The sequence below is a fragment of the Mastomys coucha genome, unplaced genomic scaffold (genome assembly GCF_008632895.1).
Source record: "Mastomys coucha isolate ucsf_1 unplaced genomic scaffold, UCSF_Mcou_1 pScaffold17, whole genome shotgun sequence".
NCBI lineage: Eukaryota > Metazoa > Chordata > Mammalia > Rodentia > Muridae > Mastomys > Mastomys coucha.
Window position 1 is genome coordinate 27,524,553 of NW_022196899.1, and position 25,476 is coordinate 27,550,028.

Below are 25,476 nucleotides of genomic sequence, written 5' to 3' on the forward strand. Positions count from 1 at the left end.
AAATTTTAAGGAATATGACAAAAAAGATATTGTAGGTATTGAAGGGGGGTCTCTGGGAGGAGCAGTGGCACAAAAGGGAAACAAGAATGTGATTCAATTATATGAAATATGTTTTTAAATGTTAACAAATTCAGATAAATTGAAATCATGTAACTTTTCTCATCATAATGCAATAAAAGTTTTTTTTTTAAAAAAAAGCAAACTAAATTTTCATTTACTTTGTATCGTAGTCAGTTTGAGATACAAATAGCAAAAATACCAGAGACTTGATGCCTTAAACAACAGAAATATATCTGTCATAATTAGGCAGGCTAACAATTGTTAAATTCTTAGTAAACCCCTTCTTACTTTGCAAACAAATGTCTTCTTACTATATCTAAATGTAAGAGAAATTATCCCTCTTTTCTCTTTTTATAAGGGCACTGATTAATTTATAAGAGCTCCATCTTTGGGGTGGTTTGCATGAGAATGGCCCCATAGACTCCTGTTTGAATACTCGGTCCCTAGTTAGTAGAACTGTTTAGGAAGGATTGGGAGGTGTGGCTTTGGAGGAGGTGTGTCACTGGGAGTGGGCTTGAGGTTTCAAAGACTCATGCCATTTCTAGTATGCTCTCTGCCTCCTGCTTACATTTTGAGATTTCAGCTATTTCTGCTGCCATTGACTGTGACCCTTACAAAACTGCTAACCCTCTAAACCTAATTAAATGCCTTCATTAATAAGTTTTCTTGATCATGGTGTTTTATTACAGCAACAGAGAAGCAACTAGTATAAACATCCCTCCAAAGATCCTATCTTCTAAACACCATACACTAGAAATTAGGACATAAAATTAAAGTTTTGGAAGAACACAAATATCCGGTACAGTCTTGATTGTTTTTTAATTTCCACAGGAACTTCTTAAAACTCTATTGATCTTTTAAATGTAAATAATGTTGCCATCTAGAGATTATTTGCGGGAAATTAGTACTACAATTCATGTAGCATCAACTTCTCATATAGCAGGGTTACCTCCCTGTAGGGCAAAAGGGAAATTCTATTACATTGCTAATCTGTAGACTGCCTTACTACCTTAGGTTCCTATCACTATGACAAACACCATGACCCAAAGTAAGTCTGTTTCATCTTACACTTCCAGATAACAGTTCATCACTGATGAACTTGGAACAGGACTCAAGCTGGGAAAGTAACTTGGAGACAGGAACTGAAGCACAGGCCATGGAGGAATGCTATTTACTGGCTTGCTCTTCATAGGTTGCTTAGCCCACTTTCTTATACAACCCAGGGCCACCTGTCTATGCATGATACTACCCACAGTGGGTGTGGCCCTCCTGAATGAACCATTACTCAAGAAAATGCCTCCAAGGCTTGACTGACTATAGACCAAGCCTGTGGAGGTATTTTCTCAGTCAAAGTTCCCTCCTCTCAGATGATTCTAGCTGTGTTGACAAAAAGAAGAAGTGGGGAGGAGGAGGAAGAAGCGAAGGAAGGAAGGAAGGAAGAGAGGGAGGGGGGAAGGGAGGGAGGAATTACTTTGCTCTGCAAGCATACACATAAAAAGCCAGCCATGTGACATGTTCTTGTAACCCCAGCATTAAGGAAACATGGGAGGATTTCTTAGACTCACTAGTCTGCCATCTTAGCCTAATCTTAGCCCCAGATCCCACTTAGAGACCCTGCCTAAAAAAGTAAGGTAGAAGGAGCCTGGGGAATGACACTTAAGCTTGGTCTCTGGCCTCTGCACACATGTGTACACATTGTACACTATTCTGTCACATTCACCACCACATATCACAAATACATACCCCTTTCCCAAAAAGAAAGAAGAGTAATGCAATGGAAGGGGGAGCTTAAAAACTATAGGACAAGAACCTTAAGTTCAAATATTAACAATAGAGTGAGCAGGATCGCTCTCCCAAATACCTCTTATACAATCGCATAATATATTAATTATACGATGTCTCCCACCCATTCATCTCTAGTTTGACAAAACACACATCAGGTTGGTGGACTGGCTCTAAACCTTCAACTGGCAGCTATGACTCGGGCACCAGCAGTGATCTTTTACCTGTCCTAATATTGACGGTCCTTGAGGGGAAATGCCCGATCCTAACCAGAGAGGAGAGCAGAGCAGAGCATTCTGAATGTTCCAGCCTTCTCAGCAGAGTCAACCACAGGGTTTTCATGCTCACTATTCAGAGGGCAGAAAATATTCTCTTCTACTTCGTCAATTTACACAAATCCTCGGTTCTTGGGGCCTCTTCCATACACCCTAACACCAATTCGTGAGATTTTGGGCTGGCTGCTAAACATGCATAAACTTTGTGGAGCTGGTTGCAGTTTTAAAACAAAACAAAACAAAACAAAACAAAACAAAAAAACGAGGCTTAAACTGTATGTTGATGCAGGTTTGTCCTAACAATGTGAAACATTTCACCGTCTTGTAGCACCTTGAAACTCTATATTGAAATTCTATAAACTTCACTGAAATGTTTCCCTTGAAACCAACTCAAGCCACTTTACACATCACAGAAACACAAATGCTCCTGAGAATGTGTCTTGTGGGTGCACATGTGGTAAATGGCGGTTACTAGGCAAACACCAACAAAGCATCTGCGATCCTTAATTGGATGGAAGAGGCCTGGTAGCTGGCACCTGAAACAGCTTGAAGAGTGAGATTTGGAATGTATGACCCCGAATAGAAATTGTTGCTTCGATAAAACTTTCAAATGTGTAGTAACTGATAGGAGCAGCAGAGAAAGTGGGAAGGACCTGTGTCAGAGCTAAGAGATGAAGTCGAGGAACAAGAGGCGCAAAAGAGCTGGGCAGAGCGGCACCTGTACGTGGGACTTGGTCTTCCCTGGCCCTCCAGATTCCCACTGGATACCCACCTGGCCCTGAATCCTCTACTCACAGTCCCTACCTAGTCTTTACCTGGTCACCCATCCTCCCACTGGTCCTCATTGGCTGTCCTGGCGGCGTTCAACCAGCCCTTTTACCATTCCTCGGCTGCACCCCTCATATCCGTCTGTCCCCTAAATCCCACCCGGTCCTCCTCACCTGATCCTCTAGGACCTTGTTCTCCTCATTGGCCACGGGAATGGCGAACCCATCTTCCCAGTGCAGCTCTGACAGAAAGTCACTGCTCATGTTGTACGGACTCGAAGGGAGCACAGCCAAGCCCCGCAAACCGTTCCTTGGAGCTCGCAGCCGGAGTCTTGCAGAGCCTACCGGACAGTATTCCGCGTCCCTAGCAACAGCCAGGCGTCCTTAGTTACCAAACAGGAAGCACTCAAGGCTGGAAGGCGGAACTTCCTTTGAGAATTTTCATGTCCTTTTTTCAGCCGGTAGGATTTGCTTGCCTTTGACTGTGAGGCACAACTCTCTTTGCACGGATAGATACACTCCCAGGACTTCCAAAACGTGTAAATCTGGGAGCTCGGGTGCCCCAGAGGACCACAAAGTTCGGAGGATGGAAGACATAGGGTTCCGGGGTGCCAGGATGGTGAACTACAGGATACCAGGATAGACGACCACTAGACTGCGGGATACTATAATACCCAAAAAGAACTTAGAATTTATTCTTAAGCCATATACGAGGGACCGTGATCTGGGAACACAGATCCAGGCTACCCCAAATAGCGTGTTCACACATGGAAAGATGTTTCAGTACGTTTTTGTAATTGCAGAAGAAAAGGAAGCCATACATCAAGACATTTTCCAGTGCATTGATGAAAAAAGCATCACCAAGGATTGTTGGGTTTGGGATGGAAGCCGAGAAAATTCACTTTAAAGACTTTAAAATAAAATTAAGACTTTATTTTCTGAGTGTTCAGGGAGGCAGCCAGTTTGGGATATGAACCGTGTCCGGGTAGGGAGATTATACATTATTACAGGATGGTAACACAATTCAAAGTGGGGAGCTGATGGGAACTGCAGTATTATCCAATTGTATTTTGACAGTATGGGTTAAACAAGGGAGTACCTGTTGGAAACTGAGCCTATCTAGGGCACCTGGCTTTAAGGTCCTTAATTCATTCTCCCAGACTTTAGTTCCGGAGCTCAGAGTGATAAGGGGACAAAGGCGCCGATCAGCTGCCTATGAACTTGTTTAACCCTGCCAGCAAGATGGAGCAGTTATCCCTGAGATGTCTGGACCCAGACAACCGTTTACAACAGAGGCTGTTCAGCTATAGGGAAGCCCCTGGCTCTCCTAAGATCTGGGACCTTAAATGGAGTCTGAAAATGAAGTAGTAGTGCTTGGATTAAGTTTCCTTCGCTTCTTCCCAACAGTAGCATAGTTGGGAAGTCGTACTATCTATAGGTTTCAGATACTATCTCATGGCATTTTCAGCTTTGGAGTTGGTGAACTCTAGTGTTCTGCTAAGTTAATACAGTCCAAAAAGCATTACCCGGTAAAATGGACAATGAATGGCTATTAAGGAGACTAAAGATAGCCCAGGATAATTTGGCTCTGGGTTTGCAACTCTACACCACCTAAGTTCTGATCAAGTCAGTCAGCTTTAACATAAGAATGGAAGGACATCCACAATGAGATGCCTGAGAAGCCTGGATGGAAGCACACACCTTCCTGCCACCCACCCAAAGGCAAGCTGACAAACATAATACCTCAACTGCTTTCCCAGTGCCATTTGCTGAGTTGTGTGTAATCCACCTGCTGCTGTGAAAGTAAGCCAAGGAGAACAGTATGCACTGGTATTTGAAAAGTTAATTCACTTCTTAAATTCTTTCTGGTTGCTATGAATCTTTGCCAGTTTCAACCCAAGTCCAATTGCAGCAGGTCAAGCACCCAACCAGCACAGCAGTACAGCTCCAGCAGCTGGCTCTTGCCATTGCCCTGTGGACTTTCTAAATGCGTCCCCTATTGGACTTCTGGAGGCAGGGGCTAAAGTCGGTAATTGTAGCATCTTAATTATCCTCACCAAGAGTCAGGGACAAGAAGGAGATGGCTCTGGGTATCAATGGGTAGTTCTGTGGGCCAACTGTTATAATGTATACCCTGTTCCCCCCAAAGGAGGCATGGCTAAAGGCTGCTCTAGGACACCTCACACAATTAGCCCTCCAAGCCTCTAGTTCTGCAGAGGTGGCAACTTAAAGACCAATGGTCCTAAGCTAGTGTAGAGAAAGTATACACCAGAAATTCTCCAACTTCCTAAATCTCTCCTATCACAGACTGGGACACAATAAAAAAACCTGCGTGCAGGTTTATGCAGGACACAATAAACAAACCTGTGAAGCTCATCCAGTCTTTAGCTGAGGTAAAGAGCACAGAATGGGTTGCTCTTCTGTTTCTCCAATAATTGTCCCTAAAAGAAGCCTCGTGGTGATTAGCATGACTTAAAAGGAGCAAGGAGTGTTAGGCAAGCTCCTCTGCTGAATCTCCTTGCTACCCCCTGGGATGAGATCTACAGGCAGGCGCCTGCTCCTGAGTCTGCACACTTGCCAAGCTGTCACTACAGGGACTTGCTTCTGGGCCCTTGTCAACCATTGTCTCTTAGGCCTTGTTAACTGAGTTTTCTTTTCTCCTGTCATAAGTGAAAACACATCTCTGGAGTTTTCTCAGTTAGATTCTTGAAGAGTCAGGTTTCACAGCATACCAGAGCTGAAAGAGGCCTTCAAATACAACCCAGCCTGATACTTTATATCTGAAATGCTGGGAGGTCATTTGGTTCTTTTCTTCTTTAGAAAGAACAGTTGATTTCTTTTTTCTTTTTTTATCTATAATAGAGCCTACATGGGTCTATCTGGGTAGGTGGTGTTTATGCAAATATTTGTTATATTTAAATACTATTGACAGTTATCAGTAACAGACAGTGTGACCCAGTGATGTATACCTTACTGACTGTGCAGGCCTTTCTTCTGTTGAACTCTTGCGAGGCCTGTAAGTATTTCTATGAGTCTTTGGTGCAGTGGAGAGCCCAGTGTCACAGCCTGACCCACTCTAGTCTTTGCTATACAGTCTTGGCCATTTCCTCCTGTTCTAGTATTCATCAGCTTTCTGCCAGTCCCATGTTGGGATCTGGAAACAAAAGTTAACAAAATGTTTTGTTCATTTTACCAGCTTTACAAGGACAGACCAGGAAATCAAACAACAACTTACCAGAATCATACTATGTATAAGGTTAGTATTTTTTAGTCTTGTTTATATCGTGTTATAAATTGTGAATGCATGTGCCTGTACACATGGTTTCTACAGATAAATGGTATAGGGAAAAGAACACTGGATTTTGAAAAGTTTTCAGAGCAGGAGACATACCCAAGTCTTCTCACATGTTAGATAATCCTCTACTACCCCACCAGAAAGTTGCCTTTCATGATAGATCATGCCATAGTAAATTCTAACTTATCTAACCTTGCCAAATTTAGTTTTATAGTTTCTTCCTTTTATTAATTTTTAAGAATTCTATACAATGTATTTTGATCCTATTCACCCATAGTGCTATTTCTTTTTATTGTTATTTAACATGGAAACTCACTATGGCTTGAACTCACAGTGATCCTGTCTCAGCCTCCAAGTGATGGAATGTACATACTCTGTGCATACTCTGCCTGTCCAGTGCTATGACTTTTAACCCTTAATTAACTTGTTTGAACTGCGCTTATTTCTTCTGGATAATGTGTTTGCTTTGGTGGTGAGCACGATTAGGGAGACAATGGTCAGGAAGTCTCTGGAGTTGACCTCACAGCCAACTGGGAGGCCTGTTTCCCAGACACCCTGCCTTCCAGTACATCTTCATTCACTTTGTTAAGTCTGTACTTTTTTTGAGATGAAATTTTTTGAGATGTGGCAGCCAGGGACTTGAGCCTGGCACAGTGCAGGGCATCATCTCCATCTACTTTATTTTGCATCTTGGTAAGGGTGGGCATGGTAACCTAGCCAACATGAACACTGATTATGCCTGGGGCTTCACAAAAACACCCTGAATTTGTCTAGACTCCATACCGGGAACAGCATACTATCAAGATCATGACCATCCCTTGGAAAACTCTAACATCCCTAAGGGCAGCTCATGAAGAAATAGGTCCAAGGTTGCTGCTGCCTGTGGCCATAGTACATCATGCCTCAGGGAGAAGGAGGTTGCTTACAATAAGACCTGGCAAGTGGAGGGGCCTGGGTAATTGGCTGTAAGTTGAATGAGTGAGCTCATTTATGAATGAGGATCATTACCTTAGAATATATTATCCCACAGATTCAACCCATTACTAAATTTGCCAGCTTTATCTTCAAAATATGTCCATCACATTTGATCAGCCCCTGCTGTTCTAGAATCAGAAAGTGCCTTGTGTCATCTTTCGCTTATTTAAAGTCTCTCCCTCTATGTAAAGGACCATGTATGACCATGTTGACCTTGGTCAAAGTTATCCAGTTTTCAATAACAATTACAAAGTACCTGAGATGATCAACTTAAGAAGAAGGAAAGGTTATTTAGAGTAATAGTAAGAAATTCCATCCCACATTTGATTAGTCTTGTTACATTGGGGCCTGTGGAAGGCAGTACATCACTGAGACTGCCTGGTGGAAGTGGCTATTCCCTTCTTTATAGCAAGGAAGTAAAAGAAAGAGGAATAAGAGTGGCCAGGACCCAGTGAGTAAGGCGAGCATAGGGAGTAGCTTAGCAACCGGACTCCACTTGTCTTGGACACTATGCACCCCTGTTCTGACAAGGCCAGAACCCTCATTTGTATGTGCTATGTTCACATGCTCTTTCCTGAACAATGCACATAGCCACCTGTTAGAAGTCAGGATGTCCATCTACATTGAGCTGTGTTTACACTCTTATCTGAGAATAAGTCCTATCCTTAATAGCCATCAAACTTAGATGGTTTCCATTCTGACAGATTTCTAATACATCCAGGTATGAGGATAGGAGGGCTGGTTTGGCATAAACTGGTTTGGAGTGCACGTACAATAAGGTAAACTGTATCCCTGAGGTGAGGTTTTTAGGGAGAATCTCTGATCTACTGTCTACAGCTATGCATAACTGGACTAAAATTATGCATCATGGGAAGGAGCATGAACACTGAGCCTGTCAGTCAAACACCCCAACTATGCCCCTAGACCCTGACTTTCTCTTGAACCCCATAAAATCGCCAAAAACAGTAATCAGTCCCTGAGTACCCTCATCCATGTGGCCCAATGTCAGTCTTGACAGTGTATCTAACCTGAACTGTCACCTTGCTTTGAAGTCACCATGCTGAAACTCTGTACCTTGATGTCAACCCTTTGAATAAGAGACCAAAAACCTGGACACAGCTGGCCCAGACCTGTCTGTGGTAACATGTTTGGGAAGCCAGCCAGAAGGGGAGGAAACACACTCCTTCCTGTCTTATTGACCATTTCTCTCTGCTTTAGTTTTTTCATTTCGATGTCTGTGGTGACAGTTGGCCCAACTAACCAGCTTTGTCAGAGAACTGTCAGTTCATTTAAGTGTGCCATGTCAGTTCATGGGCATTGTTTTACCTTTATGTGTTGTTTTGTGCCCTGGGAAGAAAAGTTGTGACAAAATCTGTGGCCCTTCCATTAATGTTCTCAGAATAAATTATGTGCTATTCTTGACATATGTATAATTGTAAGATGCATATATTGTGTAATGTGTGTGTATGTGAGTTATTAACTGCATATATGATGTGGCATGCATGTGGAGGGCAGAGAACAACTTTCAGGAGTCAGGTCTCTTTTCACTGTGGGATCTAGGAATCACACTCAAGTCATAAAGTTTGCACAGCAAGTCCCCTTACTCTCTGTACTGACTTGCCAGTGTGCAAATGATTAGAACAAAACAAAATGTTTCTTTGTTTGATTGTTTGTTGAGTCAAGATCTCTCTATTATGATCTTTAGCTGCCCTGGAACTTGTTATGTAGACTAGACTGGTCTCCAGCTCATGGAGATCTACCTCTATTGGGATTAAAGGTGTTCACCACCACACCCTTGTGTGTATGTATGCATGCATGCGTGGTATGTATGTATGTCATCGACAGAGGTCAAAGACAACTTTGAGAAGTTGATTCTTTCCTCCCACAAGGTGGTTCCTAGGGATGGAACTCAGGTCATCAGGCTTAGCAGCTGTCTTCCTAAACCACTGGAATATCTTGGACAGGGCCTCAATTATCTGTGGTGGTTTGAGTAAGGACAGCCTCCATAGGCTCAGGTATTTGAACACTTAGTCATCAGAAAGTGGAACTCTTTGATAGGATTAGGGGATCGGGTGAGGCCTTCTGGAGGAAATGAGTCATTGGGAGTGGTCTTTGAAGTTTTTAAAAGCCCACACCCAGCCCAGAGTTTTCCTCTTTCTCCCCCTCAGTCTGTGCTCTAGCAGCATGTGTGCCACCATGCTCTGACCATGATGATAAGGGATCAGATCCCTGAAACTGTAAGCCAGCCCCCAGTTAAATGAGTTCTTTTATAAGAGTTTCCTTGGTCATGGTGTCTCTTCACAGCCATAGAACACTGACTGAGACATTGTCTTTAAATGGGTGTGTCCCAAGGACTTTCACTGAAATTACGTTGGATGTGGAGGATAACTTAAGAGCTTATTAAGTTTTCTCACCACACAGAAATGTACATCTCTCCATTTATTGAGATCTTCTTTTATATAAATCTTCATATAGTTGTACCTGAGTAAACTGAGAATCTGTCCAGAGCTGAATTAGAGAAACACTCTAAGATTGTCTGAGTATAAGGTGTGTATAGAATTACACATTAGCTCGTGTGTGCCCAGTGCCCTGAGGCAGTGCAGCCTGTCACAGGATGAAAGGTAAAATGCATGCCAGTGGGAGACTGTCATAAAGCCAGTGACTGCTGTGTCCCTTGTGTTTACTGGCTCTTGTCCCGTGATTAGCATTCTGTGAAATGTGTCCTTCACAGGCTGCATGCATGTTTTCCTGGGCACATTAATGTGGGTTCCAAGTTTTTATCACAGAGCATTAACCTCAATATAAAGAAGCTGCAGGATTTCTGATGGCATTGGAACTGTCCCAATGTTCCAGTCACTGTTTCAGGTACCTGTTAATATCTTAATACTTGCTGAACTAGTAAATGGATTGACCTAAATATGTACTTTTCTCATAAAAAATTGTCTATAGTTCTATCAAAAGAAAACATTTTTTGATGAAGAAAAACAATAAAAAGACTTCTCTACTGACTGGCTTGGTTTTTTGTTTTTGTTTTTGTTTTTGTATTTTTGATTTTTTTCAGTACAGAAGACCAAACCCAGGGCTCTGCACATGGAAGATAACTGCTCTATCAGCCAGCTACATCCAGGCTCTAATTACAGACTTCCTAATATCTTTTTTGAACTACATAGTTACAGGACTTATTTTCCCAGGGTTAGCCACTGTTTTGCAGAAGTACTAAGTAACTGAGTGCAGCCTGTGTATGTTTGTGTTTAATGATAAAATGAAGTCACAGTGAGCTGTGTGTGGATGTATCACAGTGGTGTGTGTACATGTGAATGTATGTAGGTAGGTATGCATGAATAAGTGTGTGTATTGGGTATGTGTGTATGTACCCATGACAAGGACTAGCCTCAGCTTGGAGAGAGGTTCTGAGAGAAGGAGTGTATGGAAGTGGTGAAAACAAACAACTTAAAGTCAAATAGTGGGTCCAAGTTGAAGGCCTATGTCCTGCTCAGGACAGCTTTCTGGATATGCCCTTTCTATGTTCTGCTTTCTGGATATGCCCTCTCTATGTTCTGCTTTCTCTGGAGATCTCCAGACAGCTCTCTGCTTAAGACAGCTTTTCAGACTGCTTTCTGTATTCTGTTCTACTCTAGACAGCTTTTTTTTTTTTTAATTCTAAAATTTCTCTGGATAGCTCATCTCTTGCAGATCAAAAGCCCAGTTATTAATTTAGATATCAATTCAGTCTTTACGCCAGTTCCTTTTTGAGTTTCCCGTGAATCAGAAACCCATTACCACATCTCTTTGATTCTTAGAAGACAGCAAGCACTTAAAAAAAAATTACAAAAGAATTAAAAGATCTGCCTACCTCAATTAACCACAGACAATAAGCTAGCTGGGTGGGACCCCGCCCTAAAATTTCTACCATGCCTGGGGCTAACCCTGAACTCAGAAATCTACTTGCTCTTGTAAGCATAAACAAAAAACAGCTGGGTGGGATATCCTTCAATCATCACTCCCTAAATCTCTTCATCTCCTTCCTTAGTATCTTTCTGACAAGTTGGCTCACAGCAGCACCTCTGCTTTTGTTCCTTTAGATTTGTGAAGTCCCTCATATAATTCATATTGCATCATTATTTTTGCATAGTTGAGAAATTATATATTTTTGGACTCAAGACTTTTTAGTTCTTTTCCACAGCCTTAAGGGCTCTCCTGAAGGTCCCAGTATTTACCATTTTGCTGAGAAATTAGTCACACCTCAGCTTCCAGACTCATACTGTCTCTGATTATCATGGAATAATTAACATTAGCAGGGAGGACATTCCTTGAAGGAGGGACATGAAAATCTGTACATTATTACACAAACAAACTGTATGCCCACAACAGCCATTGTCACTCCTGGAGGCCCATGTCTGCTGGCCCTGAACCCAGGAACAGAAACCACATCATTCCACCTTCACCAAGGCCATGCCAGGCTCAGCATACAGATATGTGTATGTGTGTGTGTATATGAATGTCTGTCAGTATATGTGTCTAGAAACTTTTGTGTATATTTGTGTATGTGCATGAATCTATGTATATATATGTATACATATACATATATATGTATGTGTATGAGTATATGTGTGTATGTGTACATGTGTGTCTATATGTATGCACATGTGTGCATGTGTGTATACTTATATCTATGCATGTATATATGTATGCATGCATGTGTGTATGTATGTGTTTGCATGTGTATCTGTGTGTGTTTGTATAATCAGCTGTGTAGATGTATGATTATAAACAATAGCTAACAATTTCCTCTGACTTTTTCCTAAAGTCATGGACAGAAGGGTTGTTATATCAAAGTATCCCCAACATTCATAGACTAGAGTCTGAAACCGTGAGGAAGCCAGTCCTCTGTGAGGCCGTACTGCTCAGCAGTTCACTGCTGGTGGAAACGTGTATTCTGCTGGCCTCACTCGTTTGCCGGAATCCAGCAGATGGTGCTACATATCTGTATATGTAAAGCACCACGGATGCCTTTTCCCCTTTCATCTTGTTCTTGTTGTCGTTCACCCCAGAGTTTCATGAAAGTCTGCTAGTACAATGAAGACCATTATTCCCAACATCTAGCCCAACACATCTGGATGTAACATTGGAGGTGAACTTGAAAAGTCCCACTCCCAAATAACTGTAGACCAAATAGCAACCTGGCAGCCTGCTGCCATCTTCTCTTTGACTCCACATTACAAATACCTGAGTGCAGGAAGCATAGTTCAGTCCCTGTAACTTTCCCAAATGTCACAGCTGATGTTGCCATGCAGCAGCCACAGTCATGGCAATCATGTTAATAAGCTTAATATCGCAACATGTAAATCAACTTATAGATAAATCTTTTGCAGAGATTACATATATTTCAACTTTGTGACCATGTAAATTTTATAAACATGAACCAGTGGTTAAGCTAACCATATCTAAAAATATTCATTATGAATTCTCAAAGAAAAGTAAGGGCAGTGTGCAGACATAGAAATCACAGATAAGCCTTATCGCCTACAACCCAAAACTAATTAATTAATGTTACTTATGGACTCTAAACAGGACTAAGAAATGAAACATATAATTTGAACCAGAAGTTATCCATGTTGCCTTCTGTTATCTGGAGGGTTTGTAGCATGCAATGATTCAACCTTGTCAAGAGGTTGTGAGAATATCATCCTATTGTAAGTCAAGAATAAGGTGGTTGCCTACTGTTTATTTCCTTACTGCATTGGACTACTGTATACTATTTTGATTTGCTTCTCTGTGATATGATTTCATAAAGTGAGCTCTTTGAAAATTCTTTTACTCCTTTTCAGTATATCAAAAGAGAAAGCAAGCAGAAGCTAGTGGTGAGTGCCAGCCATGAGGCAGAAGCTAGTGATGAGTGCCAGCCATGAGGCAGACATTCAGTCTGCTCACCGGAGGCTTAACAGATATTCACTCTGCTCACCAGAGGCCTAATGAAATGAGTTCGTTCAGTAGACTTTACTCCTTTGTGGATTGTGTTGTAATACAGACACAGCAACTTGGAAGCAACATTTCCTGTGACTGCATGTCTTCTGTGTTCCTCTTTACCCATCTCTTCATTTAAGGTTTTTGGTTTTGGTTTTGTTTTTTTAACCAGCGAGTGAACAAGCTATGACAGGCTTGCACAAGTGAGGAGTTAGGTGATGCAGACAGACAGACAGAGAGTCACAGAGAGAATATTACCTGACCTGTGTTAAAATCAGCCTCCCTCCCTCTCTCTCTCTTCCCCCCCTCTCTCTCTCCCCCTCTCTCTCTCTTGTCTCAGAGGCAGGGTTTCACTATGTAGCTCTGGCCTGGAACTTGCTGCCTAAGGATGAGAGGCATGAACCCAGACCTAGCTATCCTCACTTTTTGAGGTTCTTCAACATTAACACAACCTTCCTTCTTGTTTTAACTGGACTTTCTAGTGCTTTGATGAAACATCATGATCATCAAAGCAACTTGAGAAGGAAAGAGTTTATTTGGCTTACACTTGCTTATCACTGTTCAACAAAGGAAGTCAGAACAGAAACTCTAGCAGGGCGGGCACCTGGAGGCAGGAGCTATAGCAGAGGCCATGGAGGCATACTGCTTACTGGCTTGCTCCCCATTGCTTGTTCAGCATGCTTTAACACAGAACCACCAGAGGTGGCCCCACCTACAATGGTCTGGGTCCTCCCACATCAGTCACTAGATAAGAATATACCCTATTGGCTTGCCTACATCCTGATCTTATTGAGGCATTTTCTCAATTGAGGCTCCCTCTTTCCCAGAGACTCCAGCTTATGTCAAGTTGACATAAAGTAGTCAGCATACTGCTCCAAGGCCATCAACTAGAGAACTGACCATGGGAGTGGCCCCTGGCCAGTCTCAAGCCTTCCATAGAAGACCTCTGACACCATCTCCATATCTCAGCCATGATGGTTTCTTTAATCCTTACACCTGAACACGTTGCCTGCTCCCCATGGCCTCTAAGCTTGGTTTGACACTTATGAACTGGGTGCCACCTGATCCCAGTCTCATCTTTCATTCTCTCCAGCTTTTTTATTCCAGCCCAGCTCAATTTGTTTTCTTCTGTTCAAGCTCTCTTTCACGTTAGCCTTGGTGCATGTGTTCAGCCAGCTCAAGTCCTGCCAGGCTGCTCTGTCCTATGAATGCTTCACAAGCATCAGCATACTTATTAAACTCCTATCCTCTGGGTCCTCTACTCCATGGCTAAGAGTTCAGATGAGGGAGGAACTAGCTTATCTAGTTATGGCCTCTCAGCACTGTAGACATTCATTCACTCCTTGTGATGAAGGCCCTTGATCACCAACAGTATGTTAGGTACATTGTCTGTCGTCAGTGACACACATCTGTGAACAAAACAGACTAGAAGCTGCCTCCACAACCCAGGAACATTTTCACCCAGGCACTAGACCTATGTAAGGAGATCTTTTTTTTAAGATATTTTCTTTATTTACATGTAAATTTCTCCATTCCTAGTTTCCCCTACAAAAAAACAAAGAAACAAACAAAAACAACAAAAACAAACCCCTGTTGCCTCCCCCCTCCCCATACCTGCCACCCCACCCTCTCCCACTTATTGGCCCTGGCATTCCCCTACACTGGGGCACAGAACTTTCACAGGGCTGAGCTCTTCTCCTCCTATTGATGATCAAATTGCAATCCTCTACTATATACATGCTGCCAGAACAATCAGACCCCTCCATGTGCAGTCCTTGGTTGGTGGTTGAGACCCTGGGAGCTCTGAGGGTACTAGTTAGTTCGTAGTTGTTCATCCTAAGGGGCTGCAAACCCCTCAGCTCCATTGGTCCTTTCTCTAACTATGTAAGGAGATCTTGACTGTACTGAACCTCATAACTATAGGCAGCCTCCACAGCTCACCCTAGCAGTAGTGCAGCCCACCCTAGCTGCAGTGCAGCCCACCCTAGCTGCAGTGGCAGACTGCCTCAGAAGAACCATTCCTACAAACAAGGCAGCACTTGCCATACAAGCCTGTGAAGTGCTGCCAGCTCTTGGGCCTCACCTGAGTCTTCCTGAGATGTTTTGCAGCTGGGATCCAGAAATCTGTGTTTTGTCTCATTCCTGGATGTGCTGGTGACAAACCTGGCCCAAGCCAAGTCACTGTGCTAGAGAAGGTGAGGAGCCCTGAGTTCCTCTGAGCCAATGGGAAATACGGTACTGTTGTTGTATAGGTGGACTTGAACTGCTTCTAGAAACTTTGTTAAGCACATACAGTGTGCTCACCAAGCAGGACAGATCTTGATGGGGAAAGGAATGAGGGCCAAGGAGCAACCTAGGAAGAAAAGCTCTTGCCCGAAACCTAGGTTTCTACTAAAAGTCCCTAAAGTGGAAAGGGGATCAAGAGGGGTTAACAAAATAATCCAATGCTGCTAGGCACAGGGATGCATTTGCATGAGAGAGGCTCATGATAAGACAGGGAAGGTTGAAAGGAACCAGATCACACCTTTTTCCCCCTTACATGCAGGAAAATTGAGTAGTTTTACATTGGGGAGAATGAGAAAGAGATCACATGATAACGATTTGAGCTCAGGGAAGGAAAAGGTGGGACCTATTCTGTGCATGTGTGGAAGTAGGGCAAAGCAAGAGAATAGTCTTCCCACACTACGGAAAGTCTCCAGTGTCCAGTCCCAAATCTTCCAGCCAAATGCATGCTGAATAGCACAGCGCTTATGACCTCCCAAGGATGACTTTGCAAGAGTGTTTTTGCCTCACATCTTAGATGCTCATATGCCTTCTGGTCATCAGAGTTATGTTACCACCAACAGGCATCTGGAAGCATTCACACATGTCATCAGTGATGTCTCCAGGCTTCAGCAAGGAAACAGAAAGATCAGGGATAGGAAGTGATAGTGTGTGTTGTCCTGTGATGTCTGGCATTTAGGACTAGGAACACTGGCAGAGAGTGTTTTGCTTTCAGCAGTTCTCTTCAGCCTAATACAATCTTTTCCTTGGGAGAATTATACCTGAAGGAAACTGCTAGTCTCCTGGTCCAGTCTGTGCCTCTTGGAATAGGTTCTGTAGGCTGTGCCCTGACACAGGCCAAGTATCTTATGCAGGTCATGTCCTTCTCCAAGACTGATTTCTTCTTATGCTTATAGCATTGTCTCACTCCCAACTCCTCTGTAAACGAGTTTCTCAAGCTTCAGTGAAAATTCTGAGGATATCAACCAGTTTATGCTTTCAGTGAAGTTCACTGTAGCATGACTAGGAAGACTAAAAGAAAGGGAGAAAGAGGGAGGGATGAAAGGAGTGAGAGAGGAAGAGAGAAGGAGAGAGAGTGAGATTAGCCAACAGTTTTCTTTTATGAACAAGAAAATTGGCTGTTTTCCTTTTAGCATATCAGGACCCTAGGATTGTCCCTTGTTGTCAAGGCAACAGCTATTCCTTGGGTAGCAGCAATAGAAAAGAAGTCAGAGTGATCTTCGTAAGATCAATTTTTAAAAAAAAAATCATCAAATCATAGGAAGAACAGAACCCTGAGAGTTGCCCAGTGTATTCTTGTCTCTAGTGAAGACCTACTAAGATAATTTGAACACCCTCCACCCCAAAAGTCCTCTCTCAAACACATGGGAAGGGCTTGAGTGAGTTTCTTGAGTGAGTAATCATCTGTGGTGTCTTACAATGCACGCTACAAATAATGTTCTTCATAAAATCTCCAGTGTTTCACATAGCAGCTGGGAGCTGTCTCCTGGCCATTCCATTCTCAGTTAAAAAAATAAAATAAAATAATAATAATAATAATAATAATAATAATAATAATAATAATAATAATAATACTCTTTGCTCTGCCTTAGTTTTCTCAGGATGACTAAAGCCAGACCTAGACACACTCTGTCAGTATCTTGTCGTCACTGGCTCTGACTCCCTCAAATGTTCTATATAACTTCAGGCCGTCTTTGAGGAGGGACTGAGTCCTGAAGTCCTCAGAGAAGGCAGGTTGTGTGAGGAGTGATTCCTTCCACACCCAGCTCAAGTACTTAAGCATCTGGAGGGAGTTATCCTGGAACCATGTTCCTGGTCAGGGTCATTTGTTCTCTGGGTTTTCACAAGATGAAAACACATCTTGTTTCCTGACTTGAGCATCCATCTCTTCTGCACATGGTACCAACTTGAAGGGAAAGTACCACGTACAGCACAATGGTCCTGTACATGGTACTTTCCCTTCAAGTATCCACTGCTTTACTTTTCCCTTGTATTATTTTGTGTTCTCCCTTCTTTCTTTCAAAACATCGTCCCCCTACCCTCCTGGGACCTTGATAACAAGTTTCACGAGCACTCTTGATTCCTGATGTGCACGTCAATATTGGCACATGCTGGAATATTTCTTCCTAAACTGTCCATACTGATTGACCAGCCCCAACAAATGAATAACTTAGAACCAGGTACTTCTTTTCACCCATTGGGTATCCCCGTGTCATTTGACCTTGGTGCTTCAAGGATGCAGGCCTTGCCCTCTGAGCCTCCTTTTGTTTCTAATGAAAGGACTCAGAACAAAGACCAGCAACCTGTTTTGATCTCTCTCCCTCTAAATATCATGTGGCTGCCTCTGTCTGTGCCATCTCATCTCAGCCTCATGACTTTTATATGGGGTAGATAATTATCATAATCTCATTTTACACAAAATAGAGCAGGAGTTTAACATTTTTAAATTATGCCACCAAGTATTTTATTTACTTTCCTATCGGCTTGATAAAACGCCATGACCAAGGCAGCTTACAGAAGGGCTTATTTTTGGAATGATGGTCCAGAGGTGAGGGGCAGTGGTCTGTTCAGGCAGCTTAGGCCGTTCAGGCAACTTAGGCTCAGTCGAGTAGTTGGCCTTGAGCCCTGGAGCCTCAGTGGGCAGTTTTCTGCTTGCAGGGGGCAGAAGGAGCTCAGCTATAACTCCTGAGTCTCTGGTTCCTGTTTCAGTCACAACCCCTTACAGCTGCCCCTCGAAGGAGATGTGTGCTCTATCAGGCAGGCAATGCCCCAAGCTCCCGGCATTCTAGCTGGACCCTACCTCAGTCATTGACCACAGCCAGGCATGCCTCACCCCCATACAATATAAGGGGCGGTTTGCCCCCTCCTCGCTCTCTTACTCTTTGTCTCTCTCTTGCTTCTTTTCTTCCTCTCTCTCTTGCTCTTTGTTCTCTTCTCTTGCCTTCTTGCTCTCTTGCTTTCTTCCTTTCCTTTCTCTCTCTCCTTCTCTTCTCCTCTCCTTCCTCTCTTTTCCTTCTCTCTACTTGACTGGCCTATTTTCTCCTTCCTACAGTAAAATATCTCATTTATACATTGCCTCCTTTTTTACTAACCCGCCACTCAAGCCGTAGGCCTCAGCCAGGCCACGGCAGGTGGCCCGCTCACAGTACAGCACAGAGGGACAGTAATCTATCACCGTCCCACAGGGAAGTATGGCAGCAGCTGAAAGCTCACTTCTCTAACCACAGACAGCAAAAGGAGAGGACACAGGAAACTGCATGGTATTTGAAACCTTAAAGCCCACCCCCAGTGACACACTTCCTCCAGAAATACCATGCCCTCTAATCCTCCCCAAACAGCATCATCAGCTGCGGACCAAGTATTCAGATGCCTGAGAATATGGGACACATCCTATAAAAACCAGCACACCAAGAAAACATAATACATGGCCAGGCTTAGGAAGAGGGATGGCTGGCCTTCCATACACTAATCATAACTCTAACTGTGCCACTTAGGGAAGAATATGGGTATTAGGACATTTAAATGTAACTGTTAAGGCTGACAAGATGGCTCAGAGGATAAGAGCACTGGCCGTACTTCCAAAGGACTTGAGTTTGAGTGCTAGCACCATTTATAACATCAGCTCCAGGGGATCTTTTGCCCTTGTCTGGCTATGTCAAGCACTACACACATGTGGTACATAGAAATACATGCAGGAAAAACACCCATATACATAAAATTAAATAAATTTAAAATAAAAATATTAAAAGTGACTATCTTTGCTCCAAGATTTATTTTTTCACTTACAAACACCTACATCAGATATTCTGTGTTCTAACCTCCCCTGAGATATTTAAAAACAAAGGCTGTGGTGCAACCCTGAGGTTGGTACTAATGTCTCTGTTTCATGGAAAGGGAAATTGAGGCACATGGGAGCTCAGTAGCTCCCACATCTCACAGTGTTATAAAGTTGAAGCTCAACTTAGTTGCAAACTCTAGTCCTTTTTGCTAGACTGTCCACTAGCCTGCATTTTAGGAGTTAATTCTTGAGAAAGTGTAAGGACATATAGAAGACATTCCTATCTCTGTTTACAGAGTCAAAACTGTGGAAAATGTTGCCAGTAGGTAGCAGGCTGGGAAGTCTCCAAGGTTCTCTATAAATGAGCAATACTACCTTTGTGTAGGAGTTATCAAGAACATTTTAGGCTACATTAATACCATATATCCACATACTGGTAATAAAAGATAGTAAATTAAAATGTATGGCATATCTATTTTTAAAATATTTATATATGAGTGATAAGTAAACTAGAAGACTCTAGAAACAAAAAGCAAGCATTGGTCTCTGGGGGAAGAACTGCTGATCCTTTTAGGTGTATTTGTTATTTTTCCTTTTTAATGTTTTAGATTCTTTTAAAATGTTTTATTTGTATGAATGTTTGCCTATATGACTATCAATGCACTACCTGTATGCCTGGTGCCCATGGAGGTCCAAAGAGGGTGTCAGATCCCCCTACTAGAGTTATAGATTGTGGGTCACGTGAGTGCTAAGAACTGCCCCAGATCCTCTGCAGGGCTCCATCCTTAGCACTATATAAAACTTGACCTGAGTGTGAGAATTTGACTGGATCTGTGTTCTTCCTAATAGATGATGCTCACATGACACACAGAGTGTATTGTGGGCCATCTGATTTGCTTCAATAGAGATGACGTGTATAGGTTTCATTCCTTAGTGCTCTATAGCTGTCTCCAAAAGCTACTCCATCAAATCTGCGCATGAGGACATACAATTAGTGCACAGACACTTATCTGCACATACCTCTTTTTAATAAGTGATGTTAAGAGAAAGGCATTCACCTCCTTCAAAGCCTGTTCCTTTGAGCTCCAAAGAATACCCACTTTTGGAAACTATTGCTGTCTCTTGTCAATAAAGTTGTTATACTCCAGTGTGTACTGGCTTTTCACCAGACTTTGCTGACATGAGGTAAAAAGAGTTGGCTTGTATAAGCCTCCAGGATCCCCTCCCCAACACTCCCCCCATTAGTTTATCATCACTGCCCTTTCCTGGAATTCTCCCATAGCCATGCTCCATGTTGCTTCAGCCTCAAGTGTTCCAACAAGTAACATGATTCTCACCCAATGGAAGCGGGTGCTGTTGGGAGCATTCAGGGAGCATCAGATGACAGTGAGACCAGTTCCAAAGTCCTGCCTTCCTTGTAGGGGCACATTAGGAACTACCCAAGTAAGACACACCAGCATTATCCCATCTTGTCTGGCATTAGATGGGGTGCAGCCTCCTTCATGGTGAGGGTCTTGGTTTGTTGCCCAAGGACTCCTCTTTAGTGGGCTCCCGTATCTGCTGACTGCTGTCTCTTTGCCTCTGTTAACTGTTTTAGCTCCAATCTGCTCCAGATGGTAAACACTATGCCCTGTGCATTTTATGGAGAGCCAATCAATTCTGAAATTAGTTTCGAAACCCAAGTATCAAAGAGTTTCCCACATCTACAGGACGGAGTTTTGTCTTCACTTAGGGAAATCTGTAAACCCTGGCTGTCTCATGCCAGCAGGAAGGTGGTAACCACACACAGACGCTCTACGAATGGACCTAAATTCAGATTTTATCAATAAGCTTCCCCAGGGAATCTGATGCCTAGACTCATTTCAGATGGACATTCCTAGGCTCCCATCAAGGGACAAACTCAAGGGAAAGATATGTCAGCTTATGAGTCACTCTGAAAAAGTGAGACACACCTTAAAATCTAAAGTCCCCTTGACAGTTGACAAGTCTATCGCTAAAGGAGCAGCACAGACCTTCGGTGATAAGACACTCGCAGTAGGCACCTTATTTTTACTAAAGATCATAAGTAAATGACATCATAATTAGTTATACAGACTGGTACACAGACTACACAAGGTCCTATCAATACATTGAGTTTCTGATTGTGTGACCCTGAAAAACTGCCTACAGTATCCAAACCTCAATGTCATCATGTGTAGAATGTATTCCCAAGCTTGTACAACTTTTTTAAGGGTTAAAAGTAAATAAATCTAGCTGGAGAATTAGCTCAGTCAGTGGGTCTTGAGTTTGATCCCCAGAAGCCATGTAAAATGCCAAGCATAGTAGTAGCACACACTTACAATCTCAATGCTAATAAGTGAAAACAGCCAAAATCCAGGGCTCTCGAGAGAGTTGGCCCAGCCTCACCGGGAGCCCAAGTCCTAGTGTTGAAAACAGTAAGGTGTGTGGCTCCTAAGGAACTGTAGCTTCTGCAATGACACAGACACACACCTGAACAAATATGCATCTGCACACATTAGCATGTACACACACACACACACACTAAAAAAAGAAAGAGAGAGAGAGAGAGAGAGAGAGAGAGAGAGAGAGAGAGAAAGGAAGAAAGAAAGGGAGAGAGGAAGGGAGAAAGAAAAAGGTAAATGAAGAGCTTAGCCCAGTGGGTAGCTCAAGTCTACTTCCTTCCCTTCCTATCTCAATACCATCTTTGTAGACAAGTAGACTTCACATGTAACTGGAGCAGAAGCCACAGAGCAGACAGAAATTGCTACAGTAAGAGTGGTTCATAAAGGCATTACCCATTCACTTCTTGGTCCATAATGCTAAAATCGTCCCTCAATTTAAGGGCATTAATGAACATCATCTGAGGGTTTTAGATATGTATATTTCTGGATAATATTTCACTGAATTAAAGGATGCAAATGGTTTCATCTTCCATTTAAACACACTTGAATGTTTGAGTTTCTGTGCTTTCTGAAATAGGTATATATATATAACAACAACAACAACCACTCTAGGACCAGGATGTAATTAAGACCCATGATTTCTAATTCCCAGGCTTTGACTCCAACCCCTGAAAATACTTCAATTCAATGGCACTTTGGTCTCTGGAATTAGATCCTGTTATCAATGACTTCCACATGGAAAGATCATTCCAAAATGTGTAATTAACCAAGAAAATGCAAATAAACCAATTTGTACCTGCTATTTAGAGGTAAGATAGACATGGCTTGGGTTCATTATTTTAAAATGTGAGCTTTTCCACTTCAAACATAGCTCATGTTCTCCATGGCTTTTTTCCCCTCAGAAATAATGTTTTCTTTCAGTTAAGTGTTTTAGATCATTTATGAATCAATTATCAGTACAGCATAGAGAAAGAAATACAGGAATACAATGAGGAAAAAAATATCTTCCTTTAGTGACCTTTGGCAATTCAATTCAATAAACATTTTTCAAAACTCTTACATTTACAAGGCCCCATAGAAAGAGGAGCAGGAGTCAAGTCCCACATGCAGCACAGCTAGATGCGGGGTCACACTTGGCTGGTGTTGCTGAATCAAAGACACTCGTGAATGGGTAAACACTTGTATATGCCTTCTAAAATGCAGACAGCAACTGCATAATCAGACTTCTACATGGACACAGTCCCAAAAGGCCTCTTACAGGAAAAAATATTTAAGCTGGACCTGGACTGTGCTTTGAAGTGATAGGCACAATTCTGAGTAATTCAATGGAAGCAAAGCAAACTCAGAATGTTTGCTTTATTGTTAGAACAGGGTCTGGAATGCCCAGGCCTTCTAGTGCTCTGCCTCATCTTCTCCCATTGCTCTGATCTCTTTAGATGTGGCTTTACCATATGTGGGATTTCCATGTATGTTGGAGAACATGGCCATGAATAGCTTTCAGCTTCCAATATAGTTGCACAAAAGGAAGGAGCCTCTTGTCTACTTTCCATCAAGGAGTGGCTCCAGTTGGCTCTTGTTCATCTTTAGACAATTCACAGTGGCCATGAGCATGAAGGCGTGTCAGACTTCGGTTATGTGACTAGAGTCGGGGCACCAAATGTGTTGAGCAAATATGGTTTCAACATTCCCGAAGGAATAAGGGCTCCAGACAGAAGAAACCTAACTTCCATCATGCCTGTGAAGATGAGATAGCCACCTCCTCTGTGACATGGTGAAGATGGATGTTTCAAGAAAGAGAAAGAATTCTAGCTGTTATGGTTTGTACATGTTCAGCCCAGGGAGTGGCACTATTAAAAGGTGTGGCCCTGTTGGAGGAGTTGTATCACTGTGTGTATGGGCTTTAAGACCCTCATCCTAGGTTCCTAGAAGCCAGTATTCTGCTAGCAGCCTTCAGATGAAGATGTAGAACTCAGCTCCTCCTGCACCATGTCTGCCTGGATGCTGCCTTGGTGATAATGGACTGAACCTCTGAACTTGTAAGCCAGCCCCAATTAAAATGCTGTCCTTATAAGAGTTGCTTTGGTCATAGTGTCTGTTCACAGAAGTAAAACCTTGACTAAGACACTAGCAAAATCAAGAAGAGGTAGGGTAGGGGTTGCTATGAAGGGGAAAATGGGGGAAATGGATGAAAGAGACTTAGGTAGGGGAAAGAGACAGTCAACAGAGAGGATGAGGATGGAGGGGTAAATAACACTAAAGACATAGGACATTACATTAATTTATTCTTACTTAAATGTGTGTGTGTGTGTGTGTGTGTGTGTTTATGTACATACCCAATACAGTTTAACTGAATTTATACCATTTGGGGTGATAACATTCTCTAACACTGTATATTATTTGATAAAACCCCATATGCCAGGATTGAGAAACCTCCTCTGTTTGAGTCGGGGGAGACCAAGAATCCCCCAAAACAACATACATTACTGCTGTTTCCTTCAGCGCCTTTCAGAAGAGAAGGCAAGACCCTGTTACTGAAGACAGTACTCACTTCAGACACAGGACCTGGAAGAATCAGACTGAATCTGACCTGGAGCTTCCCCCTCCCACTCCACCCTGAGGATTAGCATTGACAGCAACCGCAGACCCTATGCAAGCTACCAAAGGAGAAAATCCCACTCCCTCCAGTAATAGCCCATTCCCTCCAGCTGTAATGCCTGCAAACTGTAATGGCTGCCATGCCACAGAAAGATATTCAGAACAATAAACTAGTGGTACTTATATCCTGAAGGTAATCAACAGCCACTTAATTGGACTTAAAGTCCAACCACCAGGAGGGAATCCATGCATTTTAAAATTCACCAACTACCAGTGGCTGATTAAGCCTTAGAATGGAGGGGAACCTACTACTGCCACTTTCCTAAGCCAGTACAATTCCTAACTGCATCCTCAGCACTCATGTTTACATCTGATCATACAGCTCTCGCCCCTCAACAAAAATGCTTTCTTTTTGCAGCAGACAGAAATCATTACAGAAAGCCACAACTGGTCAAATGCAGAGATCACGGGGGGGGGGGGGGCTCAGACCCAATGGATACACATTAAAACTCAACTCCTGCACATAAGGCTAAGGGGACATATTGGAAGACACAGAAAGATTGTAAGAGCCAGAAGACCAAGACATTAATTGCAAGAATGTCTCAAAGGAAGGAAGGAAGGAAGAAAGGAAGGAAAGAAGGAAGGAAGGAAGGAAGGAAGGAAGGAAGGAAGGAAGAAAGAAAGAAAGAAGAAAGAAAGAAAGAAAGAAAGAAAGAAAGAAAGAAAGAAAGAAAGGAAGGAAGAAAGAAAGAAAGAGAAAGGGAGAGAGAGATAGGAGAGAGAGAAAGAAGGAGGAAAGGGAAGGAGAAAGAGAGGGGAAGGAAGGGGAAGGAGGAGAAAGAAGGAAGGAAGGTAAGAAGGAAGAAGGGAGGAAAGAAGGAAGGAAAAGGGCATGAAGGAAAGGATAGGGAGGGGTGAGTGGGTCTGGGAGGAGCTAGAGGGTATAGCTAGCAGTAGCCAAGATCAAGATACAATTGTATTCTTAGAACTAATAAAAGTATGCTGTTAAAAAGGAAGGCATGTCGGTGGTGGCGCACGCCTTTAATCCCAGCACTTGGGAGGCAGAGGCAGGCGGATTTCTGAGTCTGAGGCCAGCCTGGTCTACAGAGTGAGTTCCAGGACAGCCAGGGCTATACAGAGAAACCCTGTCTCGAAAAACCAAAAAAGGAAGGCATCTTGTGTTAGGGAAAGGAATGGCATCTGTGAGGCAGTGTGAAAGGGAGGAGAGCGGCAGGACCTGTCACTTGTACACATTGCTGGTAGGACCTGTCACTTGTACACATTGCTGGTAGGACCTGTC

At 42.8% G+C, this 25,476-nt stretch overlaps 1 protein-coding gene and 2 long non-coding RNA genes across 4 annotated transcripts in view; 2 read left to right on the forward strand and 1 right to left on the reverse strand.

Moving 5' to 3' along the window:
• The window catches only part of Ccdc39 (coiled-coil domain containing 39), a 35,603-nt gene extending 32,246 nt beyond the window's left edge, over window positions 1-3,357 (reverse strand). Inside the window, exon 1 of the mRNA XM_031376598.1 lies at window positions 3,059-3,357. Coding sequence (XP_031232458.1) covers window positions 3,059-3,148 — 90 coding nt within the window. The 5' untranslated portion in view covers window positions 3,149-3,357. The remainder of the gene's footprint in view (window positions 1-3,058) is intronic.
• LOC116095080 lies at window positions 3,285-22,398 on the forward strand. Its single transcript, XR_004120431.1, has 3 exons — window positions 3,285-3,345; window positions 6,081-6,140; window positions 22,234-22,398. It is a non-coding gene; the product is annotated as an uncharacterized LOC116095080 (long non-coding RNA).
• A 1,172-nt stretch (window positions 22,399-23,570) lies between these two features.
• Window positions 23,571-25,476, forward strand: part of LOC116094788 — a 2,817-nt gene continuing 911 nt past the window's right edge. The window contains exons 1-2 of one of the 2 annotated variants that reach the window (XR_004120314.1): window positions 23,585-23,617; window positions 24,081-24,361. This is a non-coding gene — a long non-coding RNA (uncharacterized LOC116094788). Of the gene's footprint in view, window positions 23,618-24,080; window positions 24,362-25,476 lie in introns of those variants that run through there. The other variant, XR_004120313.1, reaches the window with a different exon arrangement.